Raw genomic sequence first — 23,204 nt, 5'->3', positions numbered from 1 at the left:
AGACCACCCTACTAGCTGATATCATACAGATAGAAATACTTAAACATATCATGACATCTGTAGCAAACCTGAAAGTGCTGCAAATATGAAAGACAGGCAAGGCAGGCAACTGGCAGAGAGATCAAGAGACTGCTAAGGATGTCTCTATTCCATCAGGGAATCTGGGTTTGAGTCTCAGCTCCACTTCCCATTCCAGCTTCCTGCTGATGCAGCCTGGGAGGCAGCTGGTCACAGCTCAAGTAGCTGAGTCCCTGCCACCTACATGAAAGATCCAGGCTGAGTTTCAAGCTCTGGGCTTCACCCTGTGCTGCCCTGGCTGTTGGAGGTATTTGGGCAGTGAACCAGTGGACAGAAAATAACTGCCTCTCTACCTTTTAAATAAAATTTTTAAAATATTTTAAAATTTTACATTAACAAACAAATGCAGTGATGGATAGCTGAATATATGATAAAACAAACATAATAAATGATAACTATACTCTAGATTACCTATACACAGGTATTTTCTTTTAACCTTTCTGTACTTCTAAATATATTCACAAAAAAATGTTAGGAAAAGATTTTTAATTACAAGTAAGGACATAAAAAGCATGTACCAGAACAGTAGTGGACCCGGCAGCATGGCCTAGTGGCTAAAGTCCTCGCCTCGAATGCCCCGGGATCCCATATGGGCACTGGTTCTAATCCCGGCAGCTCCACTTCCCATCCAGCTGCCTGCTTGTGGCCTGGGAAAAAGTCGAGGATGGCCCAGTCTTTGGGTTCCTGCACCTGCGTGGGGGACCTGGAAGAGGTTCCTGGTTCCTGGCTTCAGATCGGCGTGCACCGGCCATTGCGGCTCACTTGGGGAGTGAAACATCGGACGGAAGATCTTCCTCTCTGTCTCTCCTCCTCTCTGTGTATCTGACTTTGTAATGAAAATAAATAAATCTTTTTAAAAAAAAAAAGAACAGTAATAACAACAGCTGCTGCTATTACCATTAACTAAATGATCTCTACCTGTGAAGCACTATGGTGGGTGCCCACATTATATTACATCTAATAACTGCAGTAATCCTGCAAGGCAAGGAGAATTACACCCATTTTTCTTGACGGGAAAGAAACTGAGAAAAGAAGTTTGTTCCAGACTCACACAGCTACTAACTGATACAAGCAGAATTCCAAATCCAGGCCTGACTCCAAAGATGCTATTTTTTCCATGCTGTTACACGGCTATTTTTTTTTTTAAGATTTATTTATTTTTATTGGCAAGGCAGATATACAGAGAGAAGGAGAGGCAAAGAGGAAAATCTTCCGTCCGATGATTCACTCCCCAAGTGACTGCAACAGCTGGAGCTGTGCCAAATCCAAAGCCAGGAGCCAGGAACCTCCTCCAGGTCTCCCACGTGGGTGCAGGGTCCCAAGACTTTGGGTCATCCTCAACTGCTTTCTCAGGCCACAAGCAGGGAGCTGGACAGGAAGTCGAGCTGCCAGGATTAGAACTGGCGCTCATGTGGGATCCTGGCACATTCAAGACCAGGACTTTAGCTGCTAGGCCACCGCACCGGGCCCGTTACACAGCTTTAAAAATTAACTTCAACGTCAAATGTTTGGCCCAGCAGTTACTTTGCCTGCATCTGCCATCAGGGTGCTGTGTTTGAGTCCCAGTTCTGGTTCCTACTAATGAAAGGAGAAAGCAAGTGACGGTTCATGCAGCTGGGTCCCTGCCACCGACCTGAGAGACCCAGCTTGAGTTCCATCTCCCGGCTTCCACCAGCCCAGTCCCAGCCATTGTAGGAGCTGATTTACTCCCCAGGTGCCTCCTACACGGTAGCTGCTATTCCTGTCTCCTTTCAACGTTATAAATGTGTTTTTGTGACACCAGAAATGAATGTCATAACCATGACACATTTTTTTTTCAAATAAATTATTTACCTCATTTCTCGTTCTTCATGCTGAGCGATAAGGTTGCTGTAAAAATTCTCCAGGGTCACTTTGGTCATTGTCACCCTTTCCTTTGTGTGATTACTCATGGATGAGCAGGGTGTTGAGCCTGTCATTGCCATGGCTGCTACAAAGAAAAGAGGAGTTATCAGTCTTGGAGTTAGAATCCACCAATCATGCTGTCTCCCACCCTTCAGGTAAGAATGTGCACTAGTCCACACTTCTGGAGGACAGGTTATATGCAACAAAGTCCAGACAGAACAGCTGCTGAAAACAGTGTCTGAGGATGCTGATGTCCTCTGACCCGGAAATCCCATCCCCCAGTATAAAGGCAGACAAAGTATCACACAGGCTCTTAGGGACACAGATACCATGTACAATATATATAGGATGTTCATTCTGCCATTATTTGTATTAGGTAAAGTTGAAACAATTCAATAAGAAATAAATAAGATGCTTTGAATGCAAGTAGGATATAACTATGCAATAGTCAAAAACAATCCCACATGGATACATCTTAAAACTCAGAGTTGGAGCTTTCATGAAAGAACAAGATCACAACAACATACGTATAAATTAATACTCAGTATATACCCAGTTCAGTTCTTTGCCATCTAGAAATCAACCATGAAGAAATCTAAAACTCGAGGAATTTCAATGTAGCACTATAACAACAAAGGAAAACTAGAGGTAACTTGAATATACAACAGACTCAATTACATATGAAAAACTTTTATAAAGAAATAACGTGCAATGAAAATACGTTCAAAGAGATCCGGGAGGGAAATAGTGGGTTCCCCCCTCTTGGGTTACTACTCCCACGGGAGGGCATGAAAACTAGGATGGGGGCTGAGATGGCTAGACAAAGAGGCACTCAACAACATCCATGAGGGCTGGATGGTTGAGCTGGTTAGATGGAACTAAGCTTTAGTACCCATTGACAAGTACAAGAGCCAAATGGGATGTGGGACAGACTGGTCTACTGCTACACATACTGGCAAACCAGGGTAGGGGCGGGTCTGGTGGGGGTTATTGTGGGTCGCCCCGACTAGGCTGCAGCTCCCACTGGTTAGTGTGAGGGCCGAGTATGTGCTGGGCAGAACCAGACTGGACTGCAACACCCATTGGTTCCAGTGCAACTCGGGATTGAAAACAGAAACAACCCAGCAATTGAAACCACCAGCTGATTGGGGTGATGGACTGTGCCGGGCCCTGTGCTTGCTAGAACATACAAGAATCTAGTCTGGGAATACCTCAAAGTTTCTTTGGAGATCTCCCCAATTGAACTGCTGGACTCAGAACTCTAACCAAGAAAAGACAGAAGACAGAACAGGTCAATCATTCATATCAGCTATATGTTGGCAGCGAAATATGGAGCAAACGGAGACTTTATGATGGACCATATCAATCAGTGGACGACCTCATCGAGCGAAACTGGCAGCGATTCATAACTGGAGAACTATTAAAACCACTTGAGCAAATATCTCAGAGCATGCCCCACATCCGGGACTTGGGGTGGGCGGGAAACCGGGTGGGGCTTCTCCCTCAATATCCCCCTTTACCTCAGATACACGATGGAAACAATATGGACATACTAGTATTACCCACTTCCCTATACCCCCTGAACTTTTTTTTTGTTAACCATAATTAACTATGTAAAGATTGTCAACAACTATACAATAAAATAAAATAAATTTTAAAAAAAGAAAATACACTCACATATTTGCGGGAAAATGTTTCCAATCCAAGTGAAAACATTATAAAACAATATCATGATCTCAATTTTACTTATATATTTATGTATGCACAGAGAAATTTGAAATGTGCAATCAAAATTGTTATTGGCTTAACTCTACACTGAAAAAAATGTAAAAAAGAAAAAGAGCAATGTAAAAATGCTCTTCTATGTTTTTCAATATTTTCTTCAATACACATATACTGCTACGTTTGTTTTGTTTTGTTTTTTATTGATTTGAGAAACAGAAAAGAGAAGATACCTCCCACACACTGGTTCATTCCTCCAGTGCTCACAACAGCCAGGGCTAGGCAGAAGCAAAACTTAGAGGCTAGGAACTCAATCCAGGTCTTTCCCCCCACCCCCACCCCCGAAGGGCAGAAACTCAATAACCTGAGCCAGCCATTACCTCTGCCTTCCAGGGTCTGCATTAGTAGAAACCTAGAATCAGGACTCAGGAGTCCTAACCACAGTACGTAATGCCAGACACGGGCATCAGAACCACTATGCCAAACACTTGCCTCCCAGAAACTTTTGGGCTTCAGATTTCCACAGGTTAAAAATTAAAAATCTAGGGACTGCTGTTGTGGTGCAGCACGGTTAGCCACACCCTGTGAAACACACATGCCATCTAGCGTCACCTTAAGGCTAGGATGCTCCACTTCCAGCCCAGCTTCTTCCTTAAGTTCCTGGGAAGCCAGAGGATGATGGCTCCTCCTACCCATGTGGGCAACCTGAATGGAGCTCCTGGCTGGTGACTTTGAGCTGGCCCAGTCATTTTAGAGTGAAGCAGCACATGTATGATCTCTAACACTTTATTTCAAATAAATAAGCAGGGGCCAGCACCATGGTACAGCAAGCTAAGCCTCTGCCTGTGGCACCAGCATCCCATGTGAGCACTGCTTCGTATCCTGGCTGCCCCACTTCCCATCCAGCTCCCTGCCAATAGCCTGGGAAAGCAACAGAGGACGGCCCAAGGCCTGGGGACCCTGCACCCACATAGGAGACTTGAAAAAAGTGCCTGGTTCCTGGCCCCAGTGACTGTGGTCATCAGGGGAGTGAACAAGCAGATGGAAGATCTTTCTTTCACTCCTCTTTCTGTAAGTCTGCCTTTCGAATAAACAAATCTTTAAATAAGCACATAAATAAATTTTAAAATATTAAAAATATGTGACTAAAATGTTATCCTACTGGTTTCTAAGTAGCTCAAGCTCAAGGTTTTACTAAATGTTTTCAGATTAACTGAATTTACAGCATATAATAAAGACCTATAAAAGAAATAGAGAAAAAGGAAAACCTGAATCCCAATTCTAGTCATCAAAGACACCTTCAAAACAAGTGATCCTGACTTTCTCATTTTACAGAAGGGAAAAAAGTGCCAAGAAATTACACATTAAGATCTCATTTTGCCCCAGATATTTTGATTAATCTATTTTATCACACTTGGCCAAACTATTCACTAAAACTGACTTGCCCTAGCATCTGCAACAATGCTCAATGTTTTGCTTTGTTTTTAAGATTTATTTATTTTTTTGGGCCTGGCGGCGTGGCCTAGTGGCTAAAGTCCTCACCTTGAATGCCCCGGGATCCCATATGGGCGCTGGTTCTAATCTCGGCAGCCCCACTTCCCATCCACCTCCCTGCTTCTGGCCTGGGAAAGCAGTCGAGGATGGGCCAATACCTTGACCCTGTACCCCCCTGGCTTCAAATCGGCATAGCATCAGCCGTTTTGCTCACTTGGGGAGTGAATCATTGGACGGAAGATCTTCCTCTCTGTCTCTCCTCCTCTCTGCATATCCGCCTTTCGAATACAAATAAACAAATCTTTTCTTTTTAAAGATTTATTTTTTCATTTTTTACTGGAAAGTCAGATATACAGAGAGTAGGAGAGACAGTGAGAAAGATCTTCTGTCCGATGATTCACTCCCCAAGTGACCACAATGGCCAGTGCTGCGCCAATCCGAAGCCGGGAACCAGGAATCTCTTCCAGGTCTCCCAAGCGGGTTCAGAGTCCCGAAGCTTTGGGCCGTCCTCAATTGCTTTCCCAGGCCACAAGCAGGGAGCTGGATGGGAAGCAGAGCTTCCAGGATTAGAACCGGCGCCCATATGGGATCCCGGAGTGTGCAAGGCAAGGACTTTAACCACTACGCTATCGTGCAGGGTCCAACAATGTCCAATGTTTTAGATTCCCACTTTCTTTCTCTATCTTCTGACTTTTTATCTGCACATAAAGAGAAAAAGCACCTGGAACAGTTAGGGTAATTTTTAAAGACAGTATAATTTTTGAAGTATTTTTAAAGATTTCTTGGAAAGACACAAACACTTAAAGACTTATTTTTGAGATCAGCATGATGGCTCAACTGGCTAATCCTCCACCTTCAAGTTTTATTGTCCCATGGGAGTGCTAGTACATGTCCCAGCTGCTTCACTTCCCATCCAGCTCCCTACTTGTGTCCTGGGAAAGCAGTCAAGAAACGCCCAAAGGGCCCGGCACAGTGGCCTAGCGGCTAAAGTCCTCGCCTTGGATGCCCCAGGATCCCATATGGGCGCCGGTTCTAATCCTGGCAGCTCCACTTCCCATCCAGCTCCCTGCTTGTGGCCTGGGAAAGCAGTCGAGGACGGCCCAAGCATTTGGGACCCTGCACCCGCGTGGGAGACCCGGAAGAGGTTCCTGGTTCCCGGCTTCGGATCGGTGCAGCACCAGCTGTTGGGGCTCACTTGGGGAGTGAAACATCGGACAGAAGATCTTCCTCTCTGTCTCTCCTCCTCTCTGTATATCTGACTTTCTAATAAAATAAGTAAATCTTTTAAAAAAAAAAAAAGAAAGAAAGAAAGAAAGGAAGAAAGGCCCAAAGCCTTGGGACCCTGCACCTGCGTGGAAGACCTGGAAGAAGCTCCTGGCTCCTGGCTTTGGATCAGCTCAGCTCTGACTGTTGCAGAAACTTGGGAGGTGCTCCAGCAGACAGAAGACCTTTCTCTCTGTCTCTCCTTCTCTCTGTAAGTCTGACATTCCAATAAAAATAAATAAATCTTTAAAAAGTTCAACATTAAGGAAAAAAAAATTAATCTCCAGATGATAATCACATAAAGAAAATCCCTTCTGAGCAGAGATTCAAAACCAGGAAGTTCAAGTCCGGGCTATTCTACTCCCGATCCAGCCACCTGCTAATGTGCCTAGGTAAATAGCAGAAGACAGCCTAAGTACTTGGACCCCTGCCACCCACATGAGGAAGACCTAGATGGAGTTCCAGGCTGCTGGCCTTGGCCTGACCCAGCTCTGGCCTCTGCAGCCACTTGGGGAAGAAACCCATAGATGGAAGATCTCTGTGTCTCTTCCTTCTGTAACGGTGGCTTTCCAAAAAACAGAACAACAACCAAAAAACAAAAAATTTTTTAAAAATTGGGCCTCTACTTCAGAATCAAATATTCCGATTCACGATGTCACACAATGATCAGTGCTAACAAATTCAAGACACTGCTCTCAGACTCATCTTACTACAAAATTTTTTACAGTGACATTTCTAGGACTACCAAAGCAAACTCAAATGTTCATAAGATAGCAGCAGAGCAATTTTTTCTAAAACCTCTGTTACACTTACAAAGCTTGGGTGTGGTTCCTTATTTGTCAGTCTGTACCCTCTCCACCCACAATGAAAACCACATGCACTCTAAGTGTTTGGAGACGAAATTGCAAAACCAGACCCAAAAACAAGTCAAAAGCCAGTGAGAAATTTGTATGCCTTCCTTGTCCGAATATTTCTGGAAACTATTCACACATATAAAGTCACATTTTAACAACTTCAACATAAACATGCAATCTGACAGCATTTAGACTTATAACAGACAAAGCTGTCCTTATGATGGGCAATTAATAAATTTAAGCTGGGACCCAGCGCAATGGCTCAAACAGCTAAAGCCTTCCCTTGCAAGCACCTACATCCCATATGGGCACTGGTTTGTGCCTGGACTGCTTCACGTCCCAACCAGCTCCCTGCTTGTGGCCTGGGAAGTAGTAGAGACAGCCCAAGTAATGGGATCCTGCGCCCACATGGGAGACCCAGAGGAAGCTCCTAGCTCCTGGCTTTAGGATCAGCTCAGCTCTGGCCATTGTGGCTATTGGCGGGATAAACCAGCAGATGGAAGATCTCTGAATTCTTCTCTCTGTGGGTCTGCCTTTCCAATAAAAATGAAATCTTTTTAATTAAGTAAATAAATGTAAGCTGGTAGTAAGTTAATGATTTTCTTTTTAAGTTGTCAACAAAGCCGAAGAACATAACACATTCACACTGATGGGCTTCAGTGCAAATTATAAAGTACAAAAATCAGGGGGCTTAAAAAATGCTTAGAGTGATGTAAATCACTACCAGTGTCTTCTCACAGGCGAGTAAGTGCACCGCAAGAAGTTCGTCCTGCAGGCCCACAGGTCCTCTCCCACAGCAGCTCGGTGCTCCCACAGGCAGTCTAACGTGATGGCAAAGAGTGCACCAGGCTTCCCTGTGGCCTGTCTTCAAACCCTCCTCCTCCTTCACTCATAACAGGGTTAGCCTAATTCTAGTAGCCTTTCATCAAAAGACACAATTAATATTGCCCTACAGCAATTCATAGGTATACTGGGTCAACCAAGCAAGTACTTTCTATCAGGCAGGGCTTTCTCCCCCGCTCTTGATCACACAAGCTCTCCTGTTCTGACCCATGCGGGCCACCGGAGGCCCCTGTCCTGTGTCACCCTCCTTCAATTCTGCAAAATTAGGAAAAGTATAGGCAGGTGAGAAACTCTTCAAAGTTCTTCAAAAATGAGCAAAAGGATGGGATGTTCCTAAGAGCCAGGGATGAGGACTGCTAACTCAGAAGAAGGTCAAACAAAAACCATGATTCTAATTCCATCTGGATGGGTGGGCCCGGCTAACTGACTCCACCCGGGGATTGTTTGCGTTACGCGTCCTCAGATAGTTCACACCTTGGTGACTGACTTGTCTCTCATGTGGCCAATGTGACCTGGAGAACAAGATCCCAGATGTCAGGACCCACATCTGCTGCTGTTCTGTAAGACAGCAAGCAGCAAGCAATCTTACAACTCGCTTTTTCCTCCAGTTCATCCACAGTGCTGTACACTTAGGAAGCACCTTTGAAAACACACGTTTCTGGCGTCCGCTCCTGGTAGCTGGCAGCACGTCCGTGTGATGCAGGAGCCAGCGTCCAGCCATGCCATCCATGGCTTTCTATGGGGCGCTGGAGGGTAGGACCAGGTCTCCCTCAGGAGGAAGCTGCTGTCTACAGTTAGGGTGGGGAGGAAGGGCAAGCCAGTTAACTTCTCTTTAGGGAAAGCTAATTCCAAGCCAAGGTGGGATGCTAGGAAGAGCAGGGGCTCCCTCGCCCCCCCCCGTCTTCTTGGGGATGCTACTGGGGCCTTTCTGTTGCCCCCAGACGTCTTGCCCGCTTAGTGACACAGGCTTTCCTCCGAGTCTCTAGCGACTTCTTCCTTTCCTCCTGCTCTCTTGCAGAATCCTAAATACATATCTGTGAGTTTAAGACTGGGACCCTAACAAGGGGGTGGGGGAAGGTGGCCGCCTGGAACGTTAACCACCCCCACGCTGGGCTCTCTCGGCACCTCTGTACGCGTCACTTGGACAACAGCTCTGGCGGGGTCTCGGGCCCCAGAGAGAGGAAAAGGAGATGGAAAACTGCCGATGACCAAGATCCTGGTGGCGGGCGCGCAGACAAAGCTGGCAACGTGGAAAGGAGAGGACGGTGTGGCTCTCCGCCCCAACTGCAGAGAGCGAGTGAGGGAGGGGTGGGGGGAGAAAGAGAAAGAGAAAGAGGGAGAGAGAGAAAGAGGGAGAGAGGGAGAGAGAAAGAGAAAGAGGGAGAGAGAGAAAGAGGGAGAGAGAAAAAGAAAGAGGGAGAGGGACGGAGAGGACGCGGCGGGCACTGGGGAGTGTGGGCGTGGACCAACAAGGAGTCCCGGAGAGTCGGGGTCCCAGGGGGGCTGACAGGAGGCTGGGGGAGAGAGGCTCGCCGCGGGGTGCCGGCGGGTTACCCCACAAGGAGTCCGAGAAACCGGAGACAGCTGGGGGCCGAGGGAAGGCGGCGGCGGCGCGACACTCACCGGAGCCCAGGGGCAGGCACGGACGGCCGAGGATGCCCGCCCGGCCAGCGGTCTCGGCTTGCGGACAGGCGAAGCCCAAGTGGCAGCAGCCAGCTGCCAGAGGAGGACCGCACAGGTAGGGGGCCCAAGCAGCGGTTGCGGGCGAGGACAACAGGAAACTCCCCAACTGCCGGAAAAGACGGCAGCGCGAAGGGGCCAAGGCAGCCAGGTCCCCCTCACGGCCGGCTGGGGCTGGTGCGGCCGTCCGAGAACGGCACTGCGCGTGCGCGGCCCCCACCCCCGCCGGCCCCACCGCCTGGGAGGGAGACGTGCGCGTGCGCGGCCCCGCCCCGCTCGCCACGCCCCTTCCCTCCTGCCCCGGGACGAACTTGCCAGGCTGGCTCCCAAGTGTGGGGCGGGTCTTCAGGTGGGTCGGGCCTAGTGCTGGGGCTGCGCCTGCCTAGGGCGAAGTGCCCCTTGTTTAGCTTTTACCTTTTATTTTGAAAGAATTATAGATTCACAAGTAGTTAACAAATTTAGTACAAACAAGTGCCGTGTACCTGTACCCATTCAGCTTCCCCCATGTGTTACATAAGGTTCAGCGTTATCAAAACCAGGAAATTGACATTGGCACAATTCAGTGAAGTGAAGCAATTCAGTTAATTAGATTATACACTTGGCCAGTTTGGCATGCGCTGTTTTCAGGTGTGTGTGTACTACGGAATTGAATCACTTGTATAGTTCCCCCACCCTCCTTGATTTTCCATCGTTGTAGCTGTAGGTCTGTCGGTGCCCTAGGCCCCAGCTGCTCTTCCTTCAAATATTAACACTTATTATATGGGACCAGGTGCGTGCTCCTAGGTTTGGGCATTCGCTGTCTGGAGGGCATCATAATGTGCATAGAGAACCTGCTTTTCAAGGCTACCCAACCTTCTTTAGGGGTCAGGAGGTCCCAAGTGTACTGGCCCTTGGGCTCTTCAGAGTGAAGCAGACTTCCTTCAACCAGTGTTGGGCCTCTGGGAACAGATGTGCAGGATGTGTAACAGATGTCTCTGCCTCTTCGAAGGGCTGATGGGAAGCAAAAGACACGTGGTCCTACCATCCATTGCTTGCTTGTTTGTTTTAAAAGATTATGTATTTATTTGAAAGGCAGAGTGACAGGGGGAGAGACAGAGCAAGAGAAAGATTTCCCAACTCCCTACCTGTGGCCTGGGAAAGCAGTTGAGGACAGCAAAAGCCTTGGGATCCTGCACCCGTGTGGGAGACCTAGAGGAAGTTCCTGGCTCCTGACTTCAGATCAGCATAGCACCAGCCATTGCGGCTGCCTGGGGAGTGAATCAACAGACGGAAGATCTTCCTCTCTGTCTCTCCTCTTTGTATATCTGACTTTGTAATGAAAATAAAATAAATCTTTTTTTAAAAGAGAGAGAGAGAGATTTCATCTTTTGATTCATTTCCCAAGTAGCCCAGCAGAAGCCAGGAACCTGGAGTTTCATCCAGGCCTCTAACACAGGTGACACGGGGTCCCCCAGGCCCTTGGACCATCCTCCACTGTCCCAGGCCACAGTCAGGGAGCTAGATGGGAAGTGGAGCAGCCAGGACACAAACTGGTGCCCATATAGGATGCCAGCACTTTTAGGCAGAAGATTAACCACTTAAGCCATCATGTTGGCCCCTGTGCTCCACTATTAACTTAGCGGTACCCCGTTTCAAGTTGATTCGAAATAGCCTAGCTAGAATATGCTGCTCTGCTGTACAATTCCAAAAGTCAGCATTTTTCCAAGACTTCAGCAACCATAGTGAATGTTTCCTATTCTTTCTGGCCATCCAAGCATCCCGGAAGAACGTGCCTCCTCCCAACCACCATGGTCCAGCAGCCATCCGTCTCTGCTATGGCCAAGACTGCAATGGGGCATGTGAAGCCCCAAGGCCATGGTGAAGGGAACACTCACTCTCTTGTTCCACCCCTGAAAGGGAGAACACACCTGCCAACTCTGGCAACACATCTGCTAAGTAGCATTTGGTGGATATCCCTCCGCACTACCTTCTCATAGCATCTACCAACACACGTGGAATCATACTGATGTGGTTATACTGTACATAATTGTACCTACAAAATTAAACTTATGTGTCGTGCTATTCTTATTTGTTCCTTCATATCTGACCCTGAGTGCTTAGTTTTTATTTACTCTGTTTTTTTTTCTTTTAGATTTTTTAATATATCTTAGCTGAAAGTCAGTGTGAGAGAGAGAGAGAAAGGGAGGGAGAGAGAGAGAGAGAGAGACTGAGACACACAGAGAGAGATCTTCCATCCTGTGGTTCATTCCTCCAAATGCCTGCAACAGCCAGAGCTAAGCCAGTCCCAAGCTGGGAGCTAGAAGCTTCTTCTGGGTTTTCCACATGCATGCAGAAGCTCAAGCACCTGCTTTCCCAGATCATAAGAAGGAGCTGGATCAGAAATTGAGCCACGAGGACTAGAACTGGTGCCACAGGGTGAGGATTAACTACCTATGCCAGTATCCCATTTGGGCACCAGTTTGAGTACCAATTGCTCCACTTCCCATCCAGCTCCCTGCTTGTGGCCATAGTAAAGCAGCAGAAGATGGCCCAAATCCTTTGGGCCATGCACACACAAGGGAGACCCGGGGGACAAACTCCTGGCGCCTGACTTGGATTGACCCAGCTCCAGCTGTTGTGGCCATTTAAGGAGTGAACCAGCAGATGGAATAGAGTGAACCAGAAAATGGAAGATCTCTCTGTGTCTCTCTCTCTGAAACTCTGCCTTTCAAATAAAATAATAAAATAATTTTTTAAAAGCTTCTGGAAAAAAACAATTAAAAGATGTTTATTTTGGTGCACAAAAATGTGAAACTCATGCACAGTTTTTCATACCACACATTTTCCATGAACTTTTTGAAGTCCTCTTGTGTGTTATATGCTTTTTCCTGTATGCATTTACATGTATACAGTTTAACGTAAATTAGACACAGCAAGAGTTTAGCAATGACAACAAAATAACAATATGTTGTAATAAAAAGTTATATGGGCCCAGCACAGTGGCCTAGCGGCTAAAGTCCTCACCCTGAATGCACTGGGATCCCATATGGGCACCGGTTCTAATCCCAGCAGCTCCACTTCCCATCCGGCTCCCTGCTTGTGGGATGGGAAAGCAGTCGAGGACGGCCCAAAGCCTTGGGACCCTGCACCCGCGTGGGAGACCCGAAAGAGGTTCCAGATCCCGGCTTCGGATTGGCGCAGTGCCGTCCCTGGTGGTCACTTAGGGAGTGAATCATCGGACGGAAGATCTTCCTCTCTGTCTCTCCTCTCTGTATATCTGACTTTGTAATAAAAAATAAATAAATCTTAAAAAAAAATTAAAAAAAAATAAAAAGTTATATGCGTTTGGCTTCTCTATCTCCCAAAATACGGAATTTCTGATGTGATATTTCCAGACTGTGGTTGACCCTGGGTAACCAATACTTCAGAAAGCAAAATCACAGATACAGGAATACCTTTACATAGGACTATCTAGAGGATCTATAAAGGTAGAGTTGTGTTTTAAGGAACTGGCTCATGTGATTGTGAGGGCTAGAAAATGTGAGGTAGTAAGACAGCTGTACACTCAGTCTGGAATCCACAGTTTGTAATCCTAACTTGCAGACTGGAAACAGTTCTATGCTGCTCCATTGTGAGATACAATTCCCTCTTCCTCGAGAGATCTCAGCCCCTTGCTCTGAGGGTCTCCACTCAATCGGATAAGACCAGTCCAGATGGTGAAGGCTCACTGACTCCACCTCAAGAGACTGCAAACATTAATCACACCTAAAACAGACCTTTACAGCAACCCAGGCACCTGCGCACCATGGTCTAGCCAAGTTGACCCAAAAAATTAACCTTCACACCTTCTAACTTTCCAAAGAATCCCTCCCCTAGCATATGCCTGTTTTCTTTTTAACATACTCCCTCCACTTCATTTCATGGCCTTCTTTTTAAACATCACCCACAGTTCACAGCAAGTATTTTACAGTTCCAGGAAGACACCCCATCAGAGAACTGAACTGAAGCAGGTAAAGTATCACACACACACACACACACACACACACACACACGCACACAGTGGAGAGATGAATCAAGAACACCCCCTCCACCCCTGCGCAGCTGCCCCATTCTCCATTCCTTTCCCCTTCTTTGCTAGGAGAGCAGGAGGGGAAGAGCTAAGTTTAGACTGCCACTAACCAAGCCAGGCATGGAGAAAGAGAATTCATTTACAGCTCCAGTCCTCCTGGGAAGCATTAGTAGGATTAGTTGAACCTACAACAGCTGCTGGACTGATGGTCTTCATCCTGATGTTTAAACTACAACCCTGCAAATGTCAAAGTAAAGAAAGCTCCCAAGTAACAGTAACTCTTCATATGGTTTCTGAAACTCAGGTTGACAGCAATACCCACACAAGATGCAATTTTGTTTTATTTCAAGTATGTACTTAATGAAACTGTCAAAAAATAATTGAGAAGTCTTCAGAGACACAGACTTTGAATTAAACTTTTTCCAAATGACTCTGGGTGTGTGTCATGATGACTCAGTGTTTCTTTGGGAAATGAGGGTGAAAAAGCTCAGAAACTAGTGAAGAATGTGCCATGTGACAAGTCCATTGCCACATCCAGTGTGTGAACTTTTCCCACCAACCTCTTGGGGAGTGGAGAGAAACATAAAAGCCCAGACAACCTGAGGTCTCCTGGTGGACAGAGAGAATGAGAATTAGGATTTGTGAGCAAAAAGGATGAAGGAAACAAGTTCCCAAGTGCAAACAAATCTGAAAGCCGGAAGCGAAAGGGATAAGACGTCCCCTGACCTCACTCAGCTTAGACGGGAACTGCCCTGCAAAACAAGGGAACGTGTCAGGGTCGACACCGTGGCATAGCAAATTGAGCTGCTTTCCGTGATGCCCACATCTCACAGGGGTTGCTGGTTTGAGTCCCAGCTGCTCTACCTCCCATCTAGCTCCCTGCTAGTGTACCTAGGAAGGCAGTGGAGGATGGTCCAAGTGCTTGAACCCCCCAGCCACTGGGAAGAAGCTCCTGGCTCCTGGCTTTGGACTGGAGAGTTCTGCCCATTGTGGCCATTTGGGAAGTAAGCAGATGGGAAGAAGATGGAAAATATTTTTCTCTCTCTAGTTCTCCCTTCAAAAACAGAAAAAAAGACAAGAGAGTTGTCGAGGTTCACACTGTTGAAAAGTTTTCTGTAGACTGGTGGGCACAGGACTAAATAGTTGCCCAGACTCTCAGGCCCCTCCGGCTGAATTTTATCTTCGATCTGCCTTATTTGCAAAGGTCTGGAACTGCCTGACTAGCAGTGGAGGACACATCTCAGAAACACCCTGGGCCCGAAGTGGTAGCCTAGCAACTAAAGTCCTCACCTTGCACACACCAGGATCCCATACGGGCACTGGTTCTAATCCTGCAGCTCCACTTCCCATCCAGCTCCCTGCTTGTGGCCTAGGAAAGCAGCACAGGATGGCACAAAGCCTTGGGACCCTGCACCTGCATGGGAAACCCGGAAGAAGCTCCTGGCTCCTGGCTTCAGGTCGGTGCAGTTCCACCTGTTGCAGCTGCCAGTGGAGTGAATCAACAGAGAGAAGATCTGTCTCTCCTCTCTGTATATCTGACTTCCCAATAAAAATAAATAAATCTTTTTTTTTAATGTGCTAGAAGTAGAGACATCAAAGAACATCTGTAACAAAGATTTCTTATTTGAAAAACGTAGTGACAGAGTTCTTCCATCTTCTGGTTCACTCCCCAAATGGCCGCAACAGCCAGGACTCAACCAGGTTGAAGTCATGAGCCAAGAACTTCATCTGGGTCTCCCACAGAGGTGTCAGGAACTCAAAGTGTTTGAGCCCTCATCTGCTGCCTCCCAAGCTACACATTATCGGGAAGTTGAAATTGAAAGCAGAGCCAGACTCTGATATTGGCATACCAGCTGGCATTCAACAATGTGCAAAATACCCACCACTGGATTCTTGATTCTTCTGTGAAGCCGAGTCCTCCTTGAAACTGAATTGTGGGTCATTTAGAGGGCATAATCCATTGCTCTTCTTAGAGTTTATGTCCTTTTAAAAGAATAATCCAAGCCTGGCATGATGGCTCAATTGACTAATCTTCTATCTGCAAGCGCTGGCATCCCGTATGGCTACCAGTTCATGTCCTGGCTGCTCCATTTCCAGTCCAATTCACTCCTTAAGGTCTGGGAAAGCAGTAGAGGATGGCTCAAAACCTTGGGACCCTAACCCAAGTATCTATGTAACTGTGTCACATAATACAATGTAATTAATGAAGTTAAATAATAAATAATTAAAAAATAAATAATTAATTAAAAAAAAAAAACCCTTGGGACCCTGCACCCACATGAGAGACCCAGAAGAAGCTCCTGGCTCTGGATCAGCTCAATTCTGGCCATTGTGGCCATCTGGAAAGTGAACCAGAAGACAGAACATCTCTGTCTCCCTTCCTCTTTGTAAATCTGCCTTTCCAATAAAAATAAATAAATTTTTGAAAAAAAACCAAAAATCTCCTTCCTAATTGTGACTCTCATCCTCTCACTTTTTTTCTTCTTTCCTTTTTCTTTTTTAGCTAGACAGAATCGCATCTACTGGGCTAAATAATGGAGTTGATTGGGTTGAACTAGGTTGCAATGCCCATTGACATGTATGAGAGCTGAATGGGATGTGGGACAGACTGGACTACTGCTATACATACTGGCAAGACAGGAACTAGGGTAGGGGGCGGGCTTGGTGGGGGTTATTGTGGGTCGCTCTGACTAGGCTGCAGTTCCCACTGGTTTATGTGAGGGCCGAGTGTGTGCTGGGCAGAATCAGGCTGGACTGCAACATCCATTGGTTCCAGTAGAAGGCAGGGATGGAAACAGAACCAACCCAGCAATTGCAACAATCAGCTGATTGGGGCGATGGACTGTGCTGGGCCCTGTACTTGAAAATACACTCAAAGAATTTGGTCTGGAATCACCTCAGACAGTTTCTTTGAGGATCTCCCCATTCGAACTGCCGGACTCAGAACCCTAACCATGAACAGAAGTGCAGGTGCCATGGTCTGCCAAGGAGTGCAAATGCCAGAGCCGAGCCTCCTCAGAGGCTCAGACGGAGCAGTGGACAGCACAATCAGGTGCGCCTGGAGGATATGGCAATCTGTTGGAACCTGCAGAGGATACCTGACACCACAACAGAGGACAGAACTAATCAATCAGCTACCCCGGCCATTTGTTGGCAGTGAAAAACAGGGTAAATGGAGACTCAAAGATGGACTATGTCAATCAGTGGATTCTGACTTCATCATGCTTGGAATGGTGAGATTGGCAGCAATTTAGAATTGTTGAATTCTCAAAACCACTTGAGCAAGACCCTCGGACATGCCCCACATTGGGTACCTGGGATGGGTGGGAGGCTGGGTGGGGCTTCTCCCTTTATCTCCCCATTTTCCCAATATATAGACAAAAAAGAGAATGTGGAAATAATAGTCTTACCAGGGCCTGGCGCGGTGGCCTAGTGGCTAAGGTCCTCGCCTTAAACACACCGGGATCCCACGTAGGCACCAGTTCTAATCCCGGCAGCTCCACTTCCCATCCACCTCCCTGCTTGTGGCCTGAGAAAGCAGTTGAGGACAGCCCAAAACCTTGGGGCCCTGCATCCACGTTGGAGACCTGGAAGAGGTTCCTGGTTCCTGGCTTTGGATCGGCACAGCACTGGCCATTGCGGTCACTTAGGGAGTGGATATCGGACAGAAGATCTTCCTCTGTCTCTCCTCCTCTCTGTAGATCTGACTTAGCAATAAAAATAAATAAATCGGGCCCAGCGCGTTGGCCTAGCAGCTAAAGTCCTTGTGTTGCATGAGCCAGGATCCCATATGGATGCTGTTTCTAAATCTGGTGGCTCTGCTTCCCATCCAGGTCCCTGCTTGTGTCCTGGGAAAACAGTCGAGGACGGCCCCAAAGCCTTGGGACCCTGCACCCGTGTGGGAGACCCGGAAGAGCTCCTGGCTCCTGGCTTCAGATCAGCTCAGCTCTGGCTGTTGCAGCGACTTGGAGAGTGAACTAGCAGATGGAAGATCTTTCTGTCTCTCCTTCTCTCAATATATCTGACTTTGCAATAAAAATAATCTTTAATAAATAAATAAATAAATATTTAAATAATAATAATAATAGTCTTACCCACTTTCCTGTAAGCCTTGAACCTTTGTGTCCTAATTAACCATGTAAAGATTGTGTGCAAAAATAAAGAAAAAAAAAAGCCTGTGGAAAAAAAGAAAAAGATTTGCTTATTTTATGTAATTTAGCATTACAGAGAGGGAAAGACAAACACTGGGATTCTCTCCAAATGGCCACAGCATCTGGAACTGGGCCTGTCTGAAACCAGGAGCCATAGCTTCATCTGGGTCTCTCATGCAGATGCAGAAGCCCAAGTGTTTGGCCCATCCTCTTCTGCTCTCCCAGGCCGTTAGCAGAGACTGAGATCAGAGGTGGAGCAGCCAGGACTCAGACTGGCACCCACAAGGGACACAGATCCATAGACTCCCAATGGTCTCACTTTTCAGCTTCACTCTTCAAGCTACTTGCATTCATCAGCAGATACAGATAAAGAGGTTTCTTTCTCTTCCCCTTTGCTTTACACGAAACAGCAGAATCTCTTTAGTAGGCTCCTGTTGGGTCTTGGCTCCTGATTTGTGAATAAAGGGAGCCAGACAGCTGTCTCCCAGATTTCTTCTCCCTGACATTTCTCGATATTCTCAAACGCTGGAACTATGTCCAGGCCCCCTGCTGCCTGCTCTGTCTCTCTAGATCACATGGTTTTTTTGGAAAGTTGCACTTGCATGGCTGGTTTTGTTGATGACCTCCAAGCTGAGTACTCAGGGTGTGGTTTACAGACGCTGGTATTTCACGCCTTAAGAAACCCAGTACATGCATGTCAACATTTCCAAAGCCAATTAGGGAGCGGTTGTTTGCATTACAAATGAACCTTGCAAAAAATGATTCACCAAAGACTTTCCTATGTCTTTATGTGTATTTATTTGATAAATAATATTTAAGCTTGATACAAATTTCAAAAGAGTGTATAATACAAACTCTCCACCTTGGTCCCCCAACCCTGCAGGGCTCCCCTCAGTACAGGCAGGGCTGTTACCAGTTTCTGGTGAATCCATCCATAGTCTTTGTGCAGGCAAACAGAACCACATATATTCTCTTATAAAAACACACTCCAAAATCTTGTCCTGAAAATATCCAAAGTCTTGTCTTAGCCTGGCGCAGTAGCCTAGAGGCTAAAGTCCTCAATTTGCAAACACCTGCATTCCGTTTTATAAAAATGGATGCTGAATAAAGAAAAAAAAATGCTCATCTTACCTTCCAGCTCTCTGCTTGTGACCTGGGAAAGCAGTCCAAAATGGCCCAAAGGCTTGGGACCCTGCACTCATGTGGGAGACGTGGAAGAAGCTCCTGGCTTCAGATCTGCTCAGCTCTGGACATTGCAGCTACTTGGGGAATGAACCAATGGAGGAAAGATCTTTGTCCCTTTATCTCCTTCTCTCTGTATATCTGCCTTTCCAATAAATAAATAAATCTTAAAAAAAGAAGAAGAAGAAGAAGAAGAAGCTCCTGGATCCGAGCTTCAGATCAGCTCAGCTCTGGCTGTTGCAGCGACTTGAGGAATGAACCAGCAGATGGAAGATCTTTTTGTCTCTCCTTCTCTATGTAAATCTGACTTTCCAATTAAAATAAATAAATATTTTTTAAGAAAAAGAAATATATATATACATATATATAACATATCTTGAAGAATATCAAAATATCCTCATTCTATTTTTTAAAGGGCTGGGTCATTCTTTACTGAAGAAGACACGCACACTAAGCTCACCTGAAACGAGGCATTGGTCAGGTTGAACTCCAATGGCGCATGGTGGCTGCGGCTGGTTCCCCACAGTGCTGTCCTCAGAAGCACACAGAAGTGGAACACAGGGTACTCTTGACAAGGGTATACAGACGAGCAGGCACTAGGCTGACAGGTCAGTAAGGACAAATCAGAAAGGCAGCTGTTTCAAGCTTCTGAATCTCAGCATTGAACTTCAGACAACATCAACATCCTCAGCTTAAACCAACGAAGTTTTTGTTTGGTTGGTTGCTTAGTTTTTGGGTGTTTTTTTTTTTTTTTTTTTTTTTTTTTTTTAAGGTTTATTTTTAGGGCCAGGCATGATAGCATAGTGGTTAAGGTCCTCGCCTTGAACGCACCACTGGGATCCCATTTGGGCACTGGTTCTAATCCAGGCAGCTCCACTTCCCGTCCAGCTCCCTGCTTGTGGCCTGGGAAAGCAGTCGAGGACAGCCCAAAGCCTTGGGACCCTGCACCCGCATGGGAGACCCAGAAAGAAGCTCCTGGCCCCTGGCTTCAGATTGGCACAGCACCAGCCGTTGCAGTCACTTGGGAAGTGAATCATCGGACACAAGATCTTCCTCTCTGTCTCTCTTCCTCTCTGTACCTCTGCCTTTCCAATAAAAATAAAAAATCTTAAAATATATTTATTTATTTATTTATTTATTTGGAAAGGCAGAGGTGCAGAGAGAAGGAGAGACAGAGAGAAGGATCTTCACATCCACTGGTTCCTCCCCAAGAAGTTGCAACATCTAGAGCTAAGGTGATCCAAAGCCAGGAGCCAGGAGCTTCCTTCACGTCTCCCACACAGGCACAGGATTCCAAAGCATTGGGCCGTCTTCTGATGCTTTCCTAGGCCTCAAGCAGGGAGCTGAATGGGAAGTGGGGCCAAGCCAGGACATGAACTGGCACCCATAAAGGATCCCAGTGTGTGCAAAGTGAGGATTTAGCCACTGAGCCATCAAGCCAGGCCTTAAACTGAAAAGAGCTTCTTCCTTTTCCCTACTTTGGAAAGTAAGTGTTTCTCTCCCCTTCTGTCTCTCTCCACTCATTATTGAGAGCTGAATGAGCTAACCTAGACTTTTGTTCTTCCTGTCTGTGTCTTCTGTAAGAAGCGAGAGTTTGAAAATTGCCTTGTTCTTAGAGGTTCTTACTAGTCTCCCTGAGGCCCAGCAGCTGTTCTCACCCTGTCGTGGTTCCCCATAGCAAGAAAAATCTCCCCCAGTCCTGGTCAACACAGGAATCAAAAAGTTTTTGATCCTTGAGGCAGCAGATGACAAACTATTGATCTTTCAGCCCTCAGAGCTGCCAAGAAAGGCTGAGACAACCTTGAGTAGTCCCATCACCAATCACCCCGATAGATGGACACACTTTATCATTTATCTTTAGTGTACAACAGTGAAAGAAGTTTAGAAGCCTCATTGAGCCCCATGAGAAGCAGCCGTGAGATGTAAGGTGCGGCCATTCCTCAGTGGATGCACAATTAGCTGGAAGGGTTAGTGGCACAAACAAGTGGTCAAGAGTCGGTAGGATTAGCATCGGGACTGCATCTTCACATTCTTGTGCTTCAACCCAACGAGAGAGTATGTGCCACCTGTGGATACAGATAATCTTCTTGCTACTGACTCATTTCCACTTACTGTAAAATGTTCATTTCCCACAGTTCTGAGATAAGGTACTATCCTGCTTTTTTTCCCTATTTCTTCTTCACTGGTTCTTCTTCATCCACTGGGCCTTTCACTGTGCAGTTTTTCCATATAGCTCTCTAGCCTCTTTCGTCTCTTTGAGCCAAGGAAAAATACTTTGTGGGACAAACTGTTTTCTGACAAATGGCAAATTGATGCTTTCAGCCTATTCCCTCTCTCTGAGCTCCAGACCCAGGTATCCACCTGCCTCGCTGTCATGTCTTCATGAATTGCCTGGGATGCAACATCAGCCACCTGGGGGGAGGAGAGCTTGGAATAGAAACAGAAGTACTAGGGCTGACACTGTGGCCGAGCAACTTTAGTCACTACTTGCAAAGCAGCATCCTACACGGGTGCTAGTTCATATTCCAGCTGCTCTGTTTCCAACCCAGCTCCCTGTGAATGCACCTGGGGAAGCAATACGAAATGTTCCGAATACTGATGTTCCAGCACCCACATGGGAGATCCAGAAGAAGTTCCTGGCTCCTGGTGTTGCCTAGCTCCAGCCATTGAGGCCAGTGGTGGAGGAAACAAATGAATGGCAAATCTTTCTGTCTCTCGATTTCTCGCTCTTCCCCCCCGCCCCCGTGATGCTGCCTTTTAAATAATTTTTAAAAAGAATTAAATATTTAAATAAATAAATAACTAAATAAGGGCTAGTGCCATAGTTTGGTAGGCTAAGCCTCTGCCTGCCGTGCAGTCATCCCACATTTGCGCTGATTCATCTCTCAGATACTCCTCTTCCAATCCAGCTCCCTATTTATGGCCTGACAAAGCAGCTGAGAGTCGCTCAAGTCCTTGGGCCCCTGCATTCACCCTCTCCATCTCTCAGGTCTGTTGATCTGACCCTCACAATCACACAACTGCCATTTCCCATTCCCTTCACAATCAAATTTCTTGAGTCATCTCCATTTTCCATCTTTTGTCTGTTTTTCGTGCTGCTCAATCTCTTGCAGTTTTGCTTTCTTCCCACAACTGCTCAAATTGGTTTTTTTTTTTTTAAGTTAGCAACAATGTCCTCCATTTCAATGGACTTTAATTATTTAATATTATTTATTTCAGGGGTGGTGTTGTAGCGTAGCCAGATAAACCACTGCCTGTGTTGGTGGGATCCCATATAGACAGCAATTTTTGTCCTAGCTGCTCTACTTCCAATATAGCTCTCTGTTAAAGTCCCTGGAAAAGCAGTGGAGGATGACCCACATATGGAAGATTTCTAGGCGCTTGGCTTCAGTTTGGCCCAGCCCTGGCTGTTGTGGCCATTTGGGAAGTCAGCAGAAGATGGAAAATAATTCTCACTCTTTCTCTCTGTACTTGTTCCTTTCAAATAAAATGTCTTTGAAATATTATTTAATGGGCCTGGCATGGTAACCTAGCAGCTAAAGTCCTCAGCTTGTACACACCAGGATCCCATATGTGTGCCGGTTCTAATCCCGGCAGCTCCACTTCCCATCCAGCTCCCTGCTTGTGTCCTGGGAAAGTAATCAAGGACGGCCCAGAGCCTTAGGTCCCTGCACCCACGTGGGAGACCTGGAAGAAGCTTCTGGCTTTGGATCAGCTCAGCTTAGGCCACTAGCGGAGTGAACCAGCAGATGGAAGATCCTTCTGTCTCTCCTCTCTGTAAATCTGCCTTTCCAATATAAATAAATAAATCATTGTAAAAACATTATGTAATGTAACATGCTCTTCATAGTATGGGAACAAGAGTCTGTGACATCTCTGGAGTGTTTACTGCCCTGACCAGTTCATCCTCCTTGAAGAACTACATCTCCTTGCTGTCTCCCTCCCAATGACACTTTGTACACGGTTCTGGCTGGCTTTCTTGCTGGGAAATCGCCAGCACAAGGA

General features: G+C 46.5%; 1 protein-coding gene across 5 annotated transcripts in view; it reads right to left on the bottom strand.

Moving 5' to 3' along the window:
* Nucleotides 1–14,154, bottom strand: part of LOC101526420 (serine/threonine-protein kinase 38) — a 113,520-nt gene extending 99,366 nt beyond the window's left edge. The window contains exons 1-2 of one of the 5 annotated variants that reach the window (XM_058664025.1): nt 14,056–14,154; nt 1,912–2,047 (exon numbers count right to left, since the gene is read on the bottom strand). In XM_058664025.1, the coding sequence (XP_058520008.1) occupies nt 1,912–2,042 (131 nt within the window). In that variant the 5' untranslated portion in view covers nt 2,043–2,047; nt 14,056–14,154. Of the gene's footprint in view, nt 1–1,911; nt 2,048–9,761; nt 10,020–14,055 lie in introns of those variants that run through there. The other 4 variants (XM_058664034.1, XM_058664041.1, XM_058664016.1 and 1 more) reach the window with 4 other exon arrangements.
* Between the last annotated feature and the right edge of the window lie 9,050 nt (nt 14,155–23,204).

The sequence above is a fragment of the Ochotona princeps genome, chromosome 1, assembly GCF_030435755.1.
Source record: "Ochotona princeps isolate mOchPri1 chromosome 1, mOchPri1.hap1, whole genome shotgun sequence".
Lineage (NCBI taxonomy): Eukaryota > Metazoa > Chordata > Mammalia > Lagomorpha > Ochotonidae > Ochotona > Ochotona princeps.
Note: the sequence above shows the minus strand (reverse complement) of the source record. Positions and strands in the feature narration are given on the sequence as shown.